This window comes from Gracilinanus agilis, chromosome 1 (genome assembly GCF_016433145.1).
Source record: "Gracilinanus agilis isolate LMUSP501 chromosome 1, AgileGrace, whole genome shotgun sequence".
NCBI lineage: Eukaryota > Metazoa > Chordata > Mammalia > Didelphimorphia > Didelphidae > Gracilinanus > Gracilinanus agilis.
The window spans coordinates 166,477,721-166,491,056 of NC_058130.1; the positions used below are offsets into that span (position 1 = coordinate 166,477,721).

Genomic DNA, 13,336 nt, shown 5'->3' on the forward strand with positions numbered 1-13,336 from the left:
AACCGGTAATTAAGCATATCTCTTCTGATTCCAAATCCAGTATTCTTTATTCTGTATGACATTGTCTTAAATGTAGAGAAGCTATCAATACTACTTCTAGATGTGATTTTTTTGCATTAAAATAAAGCCTCATTTATTTGTGTTCCACTAATTGTCTTTTTTATATTAGGGAATGGAGTTGTGCCCAATATATTTTTTCATACAAGCTAAGGATAAATGGCCAGCACAGATTTCTAGGAAATCTTTAAAATACTTTTCAGAACTTTAATGGTTAGTAAATTTTTATTAATAGGTCACATACTATAATTAGACTTATGGTTAAATAACCAAAAAAATGCTTCATTCACTGAGCATTCATCTGAGAGGCCCCTAGGAATATGAATAAAGATTTCAAACCCTCCCACCTTTGGTCAAACGTCAGTTCCACAAGGTGATTTGTGAAGGATGTATCTTTTGGATTTCATTTATTAACTTGCCTCTTGCAGCCAACTTCCCTTCCTTTTATTTTGATTTTTAGTACAAACACTTGAAGAGCTTAGTGACTAATAACATTTCTTTTTACTCTTTTTTCTATTTACTTTAAAGACAATAGATTGTAGACTATATTGCCAGTAGGTGTCAATTCTTTTGTTGAATATAATAAGTAGGTATACTTCTTGGGATGTAAACAGTCTTGTATATCTGAAAAGTGGTTTAGACCTTAGCTGACAGCTTAAAAGCCATTTGTATTTGCAATTTATTTTGCTGTTGTGGAACGATTTAATAATATCCCATTTCTGATATGACTCTAGCTATTAACATGTAGCTTTCCAGGCTTCTTTATTTAGATTTCACAAAGAACAGGAGTGTATTAATATTAGTTTGTTAGAATATGACATTTCAGTAATAGTTTTTTGGGGTTTTCCCCTCCTGGTAGTGCAATACATATTTGGTAAAGTCTGTTTTATATTGACAGGCAAGGATTATTTTCATTATGTTTTTTTTTTTAAAGCCATACCGTAGGTCACATCCTGGGCTATATGGACTGAAGATTTACTTAGGCAAGAGGGCAGTGTGTTGGTGTTTCTTTAAACTCAGTCTTGTCTTTTATAATCATATAACTATTGATAATTCTTAAAACCAATGGATATATCATAGGTCTATTTTGGAATAATTAGCTCTAAGATTTTAAGCTTGCACATTTATTTTAAGCACTGACAATATAAGTTTATTTTGTTGTTTCAGTGAAAATGGAAAGAACTTTAAAACCCAGAGAATCAATGTGTGGCATAGATGAGCAAATTTTTCTTTTTGGTTATAATTATTTTTTCAGACTTAAATTATTCTATTTTACTTCATAAGAATGATACTGCTTTAGGAATTCTAATATATGTTTTCTTTGAACAGTATTTACAGTTTTATTCATTTTGATTGTTACGAATAAAATGAATGGCATAACTATTTTAGCTTTCTTATAAAGTAATTATTAAATAAACTTTTTTCCCTCCTTTTCATTCTTTGCCTTCCTTTCCCTTTTACTTTTCTTCTTATGTGCCAGACAAGATTCACTAGTTAGGAATGAAAAAATTAAGATCATTCCAGTTATCTCCAGACCTGAGGATGAAGAACAAGAAGACATATATGAGGATTTGGGAGAGCATCCTATAAAAGGGTTTTTAGAAAACAATCATCAGAACTGGCAAGAAAGAGCACTAAAAGAAATCCAGACCAAATCTAATGAAAAAGTAAAGTATAAGAATTGGCAAAAAATGGAACTCCAAGAGCAACAGAGGAAAGTTGGTATCACACCCAATTTTGATGTTGAGTCAGAAATACTTCCTGTTTCCAGATACCCTAAGGAATACAATACAATAGACAGGAGAAGGAAAAAGAAACTTAGATATGATAGTTATGAGGACAATGAAAGAAGCCAGTGTGATCATAGAAGCTTACAATCTCATGGTTCTATGTCTGGAGCTAAGGTATTAAGTAAATCTGAAACTAAAAATAAATTCTCAGGACATTCTAGTGCTGAAAAATACAGATTTTGCCCTTCTGAAAAGAGAAAACAAATTTACCCTGTTTTGCGTCCCTACAAAAATGGGCTTTTAGTTAAAAGTGGCAAGTGTGCCACCAAGTTGGAAAGCATTGAATATTCAAGTTCTTTTAAAGATTGTGAGAAGTTGATTAGGTTAGAAGAATCCAACACTGATTTTCCTCCTTTAGGGACTCCTGAAGAATCTGATAGCAGTGCTTCTGATGAACTGCATTATTCCCTCATTTCACGTGATAGGCTGAATAAACTAGCTTTACTTTCACAAACATTGTATTCATCAAATATCTGTCATTATGGAGAGCATCTTGAAAACTCTTATAAAATGAATCCAGTGTTCTCCCCACAAAGGGTCAACTGCGATGTCCAAATACATAAAATTAAAGGAGAAAACATGGGAAGTCACATGCAAGAGTTAGTACAGCCTTCTATTGAGGAACCTCAGGAGGAATATGTTGATACTATGGATGAGTTACAGTTTTTAGTGGAAACAGTGTCAGAATATTTAGCTGAGAAGGAAGAAGAAATCAACAAATTTAATTCTATTTCAAAAATCAAAACAAAATATAAAGATAATAGTGCTTTTGATACTGTAGATCAGAAACCACCAGTAGATCATATACCAAATTTGCCTACTCAGAAGAGTGGCAAGGACTGCAAAGTGAAGACTCTTCCCCTCCCCGAGTTGACTGGAGTGAAACATACAGTCAGCTCTTTGTTCAGTTCATTTACTGAAAAGATGGGCTCCGGCACAAAGCATCTTTCTGCTTCTGTGGAAAAGCTTGTTTCCTTAGTTCCTGAGAAGGCAGAAATCTCTTCCCAAAAGGAAAATAGTAGTTTATACTCTAGACCTGAAGTCAATTCAGATTTACCCAGCCTCGAAACAGATGGCCAAAGAGAAAGAGATCTTTCTATTAATTCTCCATTACTCTCTCAAACAAATGACAATGAAGATGTTGGCAGATGGAACACAACCTCAGAAAATGATTATAAAAATAGTAAGACTATAGCTTCAGGTCTTCAGGATTCATCAGAAAGTACTAAAAAGGACTCACCTTCCCCACAGACTCAGAGTTCACTCATCAGTTCTATTTTTAATATGATAAATCCATTAAAAAATTTTTCAGAAAAAGAAGAAACAAAAAAAGAAGTTGACCAGGTTATTCTAAAGGAAAGCCACTTAAGGCTTGACCAGGAGCCAGAACTAAAGGAGGCTACCTTAACAAATGACAATAGTTACAATGTTATATTAGATGTTAATTATAGAGACACTGTTGACCTGATACAAGTTCATCCATGTGAGGAATTGCCATCTTCAGGAGTAATCAATGAATTTCTAGACTCAGTTAGTTCTTCCTGTGTGAAAGAGAGCAAAGAAAACCTTTCAGAAGGAGAAACCTGTACATATGTGCCTCATCTTTCAAGTCAACAAGAAATATTTGCCAAAGATATACCAGGAGTTCCTTGTGAGTCAGAATGTAGAAATGAAAATAAAAGGAGCATAAATGAAGAGACTTCACCATCTTTAAAGTTAGGCAAAGTATCTGATGACAATTTTTTCCTTAGCCCATTAAAAAAATCCTTTAGTCAGTTTTTTCTTACTTCCCCTGAATCATCTTTAAAAGAAGCTTCATTTGGATCCATGGAAGTTCATCAGCCTGATGTTTTAGAAAACAATCCTAAGAAAGACAGACGCTCATTTTCCTTTAATGGGAAGCTACATATTCCTTTTTTGGGATCTCTTGGTATTTCTGAAAAGCAGCAGGATTTAAAGGAAAATGGAAGTATCTTTCATTCTCTATTTAAATTTGCTTCCACTGACACAATTTCAATCTCTCCAAATCAGTGTTGTCATGATTCATCATTAGTTGCTGCTGAAGAACCGAAAAGCAATTGCCTAGAAGTTTCCAAACACAATTCAGAAAAATCCAATGCAATTGAAACTATTTCCAATCTTCCAGATGAATTTAAGGACATACAAAAAATCCAACAAATTAAGCACAAACTAGGAGATGAAAATCAATGTGATAAAGATGTTTTGGGCATCCCCATAATTGAACCCAAAGAATACAAAGTTTCTAATTTTTCAGAAAGTAATAATTTAAATCAAACATTGAAAACTTCAACAGTATCAGATTCTTTATTAGTTTTAAATGCTGCCCTCTCAAAATCAACATCTGTCTGTGAAACTAGAGAAGACAAAGTAGTGGATGATTCTTCTAAGAAAAGCACAAGACAAGATCTATTTGATAGAGAGTTGAGATTTTCTTCTAAAAATTTGCTCAGTACAAAAGAATTAAATATGAGAAATGAAAGTCTCCATCAGAGAAATAGTTCTCCTGGTTTACTTTCTGGAATATTTAATTTTGCATCAAATGAAAATGTTGCAGATGGTAAACCAAATAGAGCAAAATCAAAGTGTCTAGGTTTCAGAAAATGGTTGGATAGAAGTAAGCATTCTAGCCTTGATGAAATGCCTGTGAACTCAGATGAGACTATCAGTCAAGAGAATCATGTTGAAAAGCAAGAGACTTCTGGCATTTTGAAAAGCTTCTTATCTTTACCTGAAAGGAAAGATAAAAGCATTCAAGTAAGTGAGCCTTTGGTAGATGAAAACCTTATGAGAACAAATAAACCAGATGAAAAGTACTGCATTTCTTCTGACTATCCTCTTTCCCATAGTATTCCTAGTGCTCAACAGGAAATCATGAAGAAATCTTTACTTAGGGACCAGTTTCCTCACCAAGTTCCTAGAACAAAACTACAAGAAAATTCAAGTGAGTTGAATTCATCTTTACTGAGGACTAAAATTATTTGTGCAACAAACTACTACCAGGCTTTCGAGGACATGAATAGTCCTTTGAGTTTTGAATGGAATTCTGGCATAAAAGCCTTCTCTGGAGATCTCAATGAAATCATGCAACCAGTTTATTATATATTAAATCAAAATGCCCTTCCACTAGCTGAGGTTTTCTCCTGCCCTCAGTCAGAGAGTTCAATAGTCAATCTTTGCCAAAAAGACCAGAATGCAAATATCTTGGAATGGAGAACAAATCTAGATGGTGTTGGCTGCAGTGAGTTGTTATATGAATCACTTGACCAGATAGCATTTCACGAAGACTATTCAGTAAAAGGGAGTATGTGGGCAGCTAACTCATTGAATGGAAACTACAGTCACTTCCCACTTTTTGAAGCTAATAATAAGTATTTACTTGAAGAATTGCCCATTGACTTAAGTAATTCTTCAGGTTATGACCAAACAGTGTGGACTGTAGTTGATCAAGAATCCATAAGAACGGATGAAAGTTTTGCATTTTTAAGTTTTGATTGTGAGTACCAGGAATGGTTGTCATGGCTTGAACATGGAATATGGTACCCATCAGAGGATGGGGAATATGGACATTATGTGTACAGTGATGGCCAGTATATCTACTTTCTGCTCACTGATTCTACTGGGCAATATATATATGTATATGGACCTGATTCTTCTTTTCAAGAGTATTTAGACTATGATTTCCAGATGAATGCCATATCAAATGCTATGTTAGATGATAACATGATTGCTCTATGTGGTTTCAAAGTCCTTCTTTGTGGTGAAGAGGAATCATCGTGGTGTGATAAGGAAAAGCCATTAGATGACTCTATTAATAAGCCTCTTGATTTGTCTATAGCATTGCAAAGAAGGGACAAATTAATGAATAAAAATTTTGAAACTTTTTCAGAAATGTTTGAGGATTCAATGTATTGCCAAAGTGATCAGCCATTAGACTTTTCAGGATATAAACTTAAGAAGTTCAGAGTAGCTTTGGGATGTGAAAAAGAAAGATCTGAAGATCTTGAGAACATCCTTGATCTGCGAAGTCAACCCAAAAGACTTAATAATTGGGATGTAAATGGAGATCCTCAGATTAGAGAGAAAAATAAAAGACAATCTGTAACTGAAAATACATTAGGTGGAAATTTGGGTTTCCTTAGACAACAGGCCTCCTCTAAACTAGCTGACCCTTTGGTTCTTTCTGAAAACACAACAACAAGCTCCCAGTACATAGAAGAGAAGTTGCCCACAAACAAAGTAACTTCTTTCTTTTCAACTTTGGGTGATTTGGTGGGGAAGACTTTGAATTATGATAAAAATGAGTCATTAGAAACTTCTACCATGAAGAAAGTTGATATACAGTTAGAACCAACTGAATTACCAAAGGATGACCCTTTAGTACCAAGTGGAGGACTATTTGCAGTGAGCTCAAAAACTGTGGAAGAAACTCCTTCCAAGATAGATCCAAAGAGACAAGCCATTTCTAATAATCAGAGTTCAGAAATTACTATAAATCAAAAGCAAACACCTATAAATAAGACTACTCATATGAAAACGCAAAGTTTGTTAGGATCAGTAAGCCAAGTAACTCCTGATGTTAAATCAGATGTAGATGATCATAAACTTATTACAACTGATCCTATTGTAACACCTTTTGGGTCACAGTTCCATAAAAATGAACAGAAAGAATATGAACTTCCTGAGATCCAGTCTTCCACAGAACCCGAGGCAACATTATTTAAAAGTGCATTGAAGCTTTTCAGTAGGGGAGAGGATTCTTCTGTAAATACAACAACTGATAAAATCCAGACATCTGGATTTTTTGATTTCTTTAAGACCCAGGCTAATAAAGGCAGTTCACCAAACCTGGAAAGTAATGGTAGTAAAGAAGGAAAGACACAATCTTCAGAAAAGAAAGAGTCTACAGGTATTTCATCTCTCTTTGGTTCCCTTGGGGATATTTTTAAAGTAAATGTGTCACCTTCACAGTCAGCTGAGAAAGTCTCCATTCCTTCAAGTACTGATAGCCAAGAAATGGTCATGACAAGCACTAATACCATGGAACCAGCCAGCCAGGATGATAGCACACTTCCTTCTACACCTGTTTCTTTATCAACGAAACCTAGGGCTAGAGTCCTGAGTAAACAGATTACTATCCATGACAGTGGACCAAAAGAGCCTTCAGGTGGAGAGACCCAAAGGAAGAATAGTACAAGAAAGGGGACATTCTTAGGAGATCAGCCACCAAGTCCAACTCCGTGTGTTAACCACCTTGAAAAATTATCCAAAGACTCTTCATTGGATCATGGTGATGCTGTATCTTCAGTGACAATGGAGGATCTAGGAGATAATCAGGAGTCTTCTGATTCTTTGGATGGAATTAGTTCAAAGAAGCAAGATGAGTTTTTTGGCAAGGAAGGGAGTTTTTCAGCCACTACAAACTCTACATCAAAGCCAGAGCTTCCAAAGAGCAAGAGTATATTTTCTTTCCTGACTGAATTGGAAAAACCTGGACAGAAAGCTTCTGCTACTAGCCCAAGTGCTAAATTTCAGGAAGGAGAAGGGTTACTTAAACTACCTTCCTTCTTTTCCTCTAGAGGCTCTAGCATTAAGAAAAGTGTCTTTCAGAATAACTCTAGTTTTGGTTTCTTTAACTTCTCTTTATGGGATGAAAAGCAACAAAATACTGTTGAGAAACAAAACCTTGTCAATGTAGCTCCAGTAACTTCTCAGCCCTCTAAGCTGTCAAGTGTTTTTTCAGCCACCAGTGACAAAATGGATAGACAAGAATATTCAGATGGAAACAAAAATATCTCACACATGGAGGCACTACATGAGCAGCAGGAGGCTATCAGTGCTCTCCCCAGTAGCACCACAGATGCCACCCTTGATGTGGTCAAGTGTAATGGAGAAACGAAGACCGTTTCATCAGATTCCCTATGTTTAGGTTCTTCAGTCCAGATTGTCCAGGCACAGAAAGATGCTACTTACGCTCCAGAACTTCAAGAAACAGAGAAAATATTCCTTATTGACACAGAAATTGCAAAAACCCTTAAGGAAACTACTTATGAAAAAGATTTGGGTCAGAAAATCTCTACTAGTGATCCCTTATGTAATTCTTTTTCGTATGGTAGCCACATATCTGAAAGCCTAAATGATTCTACTAACATTCAAAGAAATGAGAGTTTTACAGGGGACCAGTTGAATTTGTCAAAGAAATTGCTCAAACAAGGAACTAACAATGATAGTTTACAGCAAGACCTTAAGCCAATCCCTTTCTCTGATCAGTCTACAAATGCATTGGATTCACAGAGCAAACCTATAGAAGTCACAGAAGAAAAGTCAGTCCTGGATTCTTCAACAGAAATGTTTTCAGGATTCATAACTAAAATGAAATCTTTCTCTGGGAGGATGAGTGAATCTCCCAAAACATTCTCTGGACTTTTCTCCCCATCTCAAATGACAGGAGGAGCTTCTCAGTTTACAAAGAAAAGTTCCTTTTTTGGTCTTTCTTCTAGTACATCATCTCAGACCTTCACAGGAGACCTGTTTAGCATATTCAAAGGTCCCAAGCCAGAGACTCATGAGCAAGATTCACATTTCCAGGTGAGTTCCCAGCTTCCAGACAAGTATCCCAGAGAAACTGTGGATTCAGTATCCAAAAAGGAAGCTACGAAAGAAGAAAACACAGAAACTCTTCCTTTAGAATCAGCTATCAGTGACCCTGAAAGGGCAGAAGTCAATGAAAAGGCAGAAGCTTTTGCACATGACTCTAAATTGAAAATGGAGATGAAGGAAAATAAAACTCTTTTAGTTGAACCCAAAGAACCTGAGTTAAATACTTCTGATACTTCTGTTTTGAGAGATGATGCTCTTATGAGAACTTTGTCTCTGACTAATGTAAATGAGAATGAAGCATTGAAAGGTACCGATGTGGAGCAAACATCAAAAATAGAGAATACCTCAATTAACTTACAAGTGAATACAGACCCTGCCTATATAACCACCTGTACTCCTCTTCTAGAACAGGTACTCACTGATGTTTCTGAGCCTTATCTAACTCATTCTTTTGAGCATGTGTCAGACATGCCAGTTGCTCAGTCAAGTCAAGACTTATTAGAGTCATGTTTAAATAATATATCAAAAACTGAACTTATTTATGATGATCAGGCAGAAGTGAATTTGTATCCATTCTGCCCAGATAGCACAGCAGAGACCAAAGGACATCTGGAGGAGCAATTAGAGATTTGTGCCATCCCAGAAGCAAAAGAAGATATTGGGCAGTGCCTTTCTTTGAAGAACCTAACTACTGCTCCCCCAGAAACAAGCCATCAAAAATCTAGATTTGATATTCCAAATGTTCCCAATTTGCCAAAGTTTGATTTCCTGTCCTCTGCTACAGATCATAGGAAATCACTTGGCTCTTTCTTTTCTCCTTCATCTTCTTTTGGGTCTGGAGCATCAACAGAGTCTGGTTTCATGTCAGGTCTTAAGAAGTTCTCAAATCTATTTGAAGGAAGTAATGAGGAAAAAGGGAATGCAGTAGATAGTGGCCTAAAGCTAGGATTTGGAAAGAAGCTAGACATTCCATTTCCATGGCAAAAAGAAAACAAGGAGAGTACTGGTCAGGGAGCTCCAGGGACCCCAGTTTTCAGTATTCAAGGCCATAGCCAAAGTAGAGAAAACATGGCTACAGAGTCTCTTGATATACCTGGGAATAATGTTGAACCAGCTATATCCTCCAACCATCTGGAGGTCATGCAGAATGCATACGCCAAAGACATTTCAGAGTCTGAAGTGATTAATAAGAACCAAGAAATTCCAGTGTCTGAAGTGCATCATCATACTGGAAATATCATATCTTCTTCCATGGACACCATAGTTCAAGAAGGCCAACTTTGTCCAAAGTTGGAGCTGCCTCAGCAGAAGGAAGAGCAAGAGAAAGAAATTGTGCCTGACAAAGGACTTCTTACCAGTGGTGACCCCCCATGCACACCTCACCTGACAACATCAAAGGGAATCATGGAATCAGGGACTCAGAAAAGGCCTGTTCTCATTGAGAGCATAATAAATGGTTTCAAGCAATTGACCATTTATAATGCCAGTGACATAGAAGTAGACCTAGGACCCTGTGTTATCATTCACAGTCTTATATTATCCTGTGTATTTTTTAGTGTCTATGTTTAATGTTAGAGGTAGGTAGAATAGACAGTTAATGTGTCAGCTTCTACAGCTTGTTCCCTTTTCACTTGTGTTGTTTTCGTGTTAGCTTATCTATCCCATCCCCAATGGGGCTGTGCTCCTGGGTGAACAGTCTTCAAGAGCTTAGTCATTTACTCATTTGCCTCATTTACTGGTTTAAAAGAGTCTGTTGCTAAAGAGTCTTACTCTGATGCTTTGGGGGAAAAATCTGTACTGCATAATGAGTGGAAAATGGGGTCAGGGTGAATGACAGGGAAGAATATTACCAGGAAAAAAAATCAAGTATTCTATATGAATAGCAATGAATTATTTCTTTGAATCTAAGCTACTTAACTAATTTTTTCCTTGCTCTGCTGTATTTTGGGGACAATTTAAATTTTTTTTTCATTTTTAAGTCTTCTGAGGTGCTTGATCCAGTGGCAATGAAGTGCTAGACACAGCTAGATATAATGTATAGAAAATAAAAACAATAATAATTAACATTTATATAGCACTTTAAGATTTACATGAAAAAATGTATACTCTACATTCAACTCAGATCCCTCAGCTGCTTAGATCTATGTATCTCTTTCCCTAATATCATCCTTTGGTTAGGGTGGTGGACCTTTGATGTCCTTTGTCTGGCTGTCACCACTGTTGGGACCAAGGAGGATAATAGAGCTCAAGAGAACTCACAGGCGAGCTGGGTCACCTCTACTCACTGGCCTAGACTACTGTCTTCCCAGCCAGTGGTACAAGAGATAGATTTGTCTTTTGATATTACTATCGCAAGTTAGCCTAGGATATTGTTCATACCTTCCAGATTTTTCTATTTCCTTTTCTGTGCTGCCCACCTTGCCATTTGTTCACTCTGCCAAACTCTTAGCTTCCTTCAGTTGATATAATTATCTCTTGCTGCACAAGTAGATTGCATGTGGGGAAATGTAGGAATGAAGTGTAGAGGAAGATGATATGGATGATAGCTCTAGGAGTAGGGATAAGGCTATAGGGCAAGGAGATACACAAGTCTGCTCCAGGAATACAGACACCTGGTATGATGCTGCCTTTAATAATGGAATAAGCCTAATTCATCTAAAGATGAAACATGTCCTTACAAATGGTTGAGTGAGTTACTGTAGAATGCAATTTGTCATGGATATGTATTTGTGTTTCTTCCTCTGGGGTCGAGTATAGTTGTTTTACTTAATAAAACAAGATCGTTAACTTTTGGAGTTTCTATGGTCCTGATCTTATTCTTTCCATAGCTCACCTCAGGCTGTGGCTGATAGAAGAATGAGTAATGCCATTTGCCTGTGGTTAAAATAAGAATTAAGTATTTACATGTTCAATGGTGAGGAAAGAGAAAAGGGGGACTTTAATAAAACAGAAAAGTTGAAACAGTAAAAATTAATGTAATATTAAATCATTCCATTTCCAGTGTTCTAACCCACTCTGTGGGAATTGAAAAATAAATATAAAATTACATTCATGACAGCCACTAGATAAAAGTTTCCTGAGAAGATTGTGTGGTAGTAAGAAATTTTTAGGCAAAAATGCCATACTGTTTTAAATAATTCTTTATCTCATCAATAGAAATATAATATGCAGGTAAGGTAGTTCTTGAAACTGGATACAAGGCTGATGTTAAAGCTTTTGGAAAACCCAGGAGTCAACTCCATTTTGTGTTTTTCCTCTACTGTAATTTTTGTTAATTAGAAAGTAGTTCTACTAGACTATAAGGTCTTCCTTCTGAGAACCCTAATGCGAAATCCCCAATGCTACCAAAAGAAGCAGCATTTTCCTTAGTGCCTGGGCACTAGTTTATATCCATTTCCTTTTTCCTCTTTAACTTCTAACTTGCCTTTGCCTCTCTTCTCACAGCCCCACTGGAAGTAGTAGGTATGGTTCCTCCTGTAATGTAAGTCAAGGAAGCTCACAGCTTAGTGAACTGGACCAATATCATGAGCACATTCATAGCTCAGAGCAAGATGATGACCACCGAGAAAGGGACTCAATTCATTCCTGCCACAGTACTGGAAGCTACACAAAGGATAGCCAACCATGCTTTGGAGAACAGGAGAAATTGCTGGAGGGGACCAGTGAAACCGAGAAGGGAAAAGCTTGTGAACCAAAGGAAATGGTTAAAGAAGATAAAACATCTCATCTTCCTCTAGAACTGGAGCCACATAAAAGTCCCCAGGAGAGGTAGGTGATTTTTACCTTGAGGGGACTTTTCCAAGCTTACAGATTTGGGTCCACCATGGCAAGATGATTCTTCCCTTTCTCCCTACCCCACCCCTCAAATCAACCTGGTAGACCAGCTATTGGTGAGTCCCTTGTTGGGATGCTGCAGTTCCATAGGTGGTCAAGACTCAAGGTTAGCAATGCCTTCTTATGTTGGCAGGACCTGATCTACCTCAGCTTTACTTCTCTGGTTCCAAAACTGTCCCTAGAGCCATTAGATGTGAAAAACAACTCCTAGAAAGTAAAAAGAGCTTGACCACATTTGGCTGCATTTTGAATTATTTTTATGGATTCAAACTCTGAGTGTACTGGAGGCCAAATGACTCAGGACAGTCATTAAAAGTCATTCGGGGGGGGGGGGCAGCTGGGTAGCTCAGTGGATTGAGAGCCAGGCCTAGAGACAGGAGGTCCTAGGTTCAAATCTGGCCTCAGACACTTCCCAGCTGTGTGACCCTGGGCAAGTCACTTGACCCCCATTGCCTACCCTTACCAATCTTCCATCTATAAGTCAATACACAGAAGTTAAGGGTTTAAAATTAAAAAAAAAAAAAAAGTCATTCAGCGGGGCAGCTGGGTAGCTCAGTGCATTGAGAACCAGGCCTAGAGACAGGAGGTCCTAGGTTCAAATCTGGCCTCAGGCACTTCCCAGCTGTGTGACCCTGGGCAAGTCACTTGACCCCCATTGCCTACCCTTACCACTCTTCTGCCTTGGAGCCAATACACAGTATTGACTCCAAGATGGAAGGTAAGGGTTTAAAAAAAAAAGTCATTCAGAAAGTTTTTACTGAGTCCTCATCCAGAAGAGGATAATAATGTATTAAGCAATTTGGACTTATAAGAAAGAAAATAGAAAGCTTGACCTTTTAAAATCCATATAGGAGCTAAGCCCATAAATAGTGCATTGCCACTGCCAGGCAGCATTAGTCAGTTGGGTAGCCAGGAGTAGCTGACAGGTGGTGGAGGGGGGGTGGTGGTTGAGGGTGACTAAAATACTTGGTATTTTGAAGCAGAACAACATACTCTGTCCAGCCCTCACCTTGGGTCCTGGAACAACAAAGACTGGT

The 13,336-nt window shown here is 37.3% G+C and overlaps 1 protein-coding gene across 1 annotated transcript in view; it reads left to right on the top strand.

Annotated features, from left to right (window-relative positions):
* The window catches only part of UNC13B (unc-13 homolog B), a 269,311-nt gene that overhangs the window by 123,767 nt on the left and 132,208 nt on the right, over positions 1-13,336 (top strand). The window contains exons 8-9 of the mRNA XM_044678148.1: positions 1,829-9,892; positions 11,910-12,233. Of these exons, the coding sequence (XP_044534083.1) occupies positions 1,829-9,892; positions 11,910-12,233 (8,388 nt within the window). The remainder of the gene's footprint in view (positions 1-1,828; positions 9,893-11,909; positions 12,234-13,336) is intronic.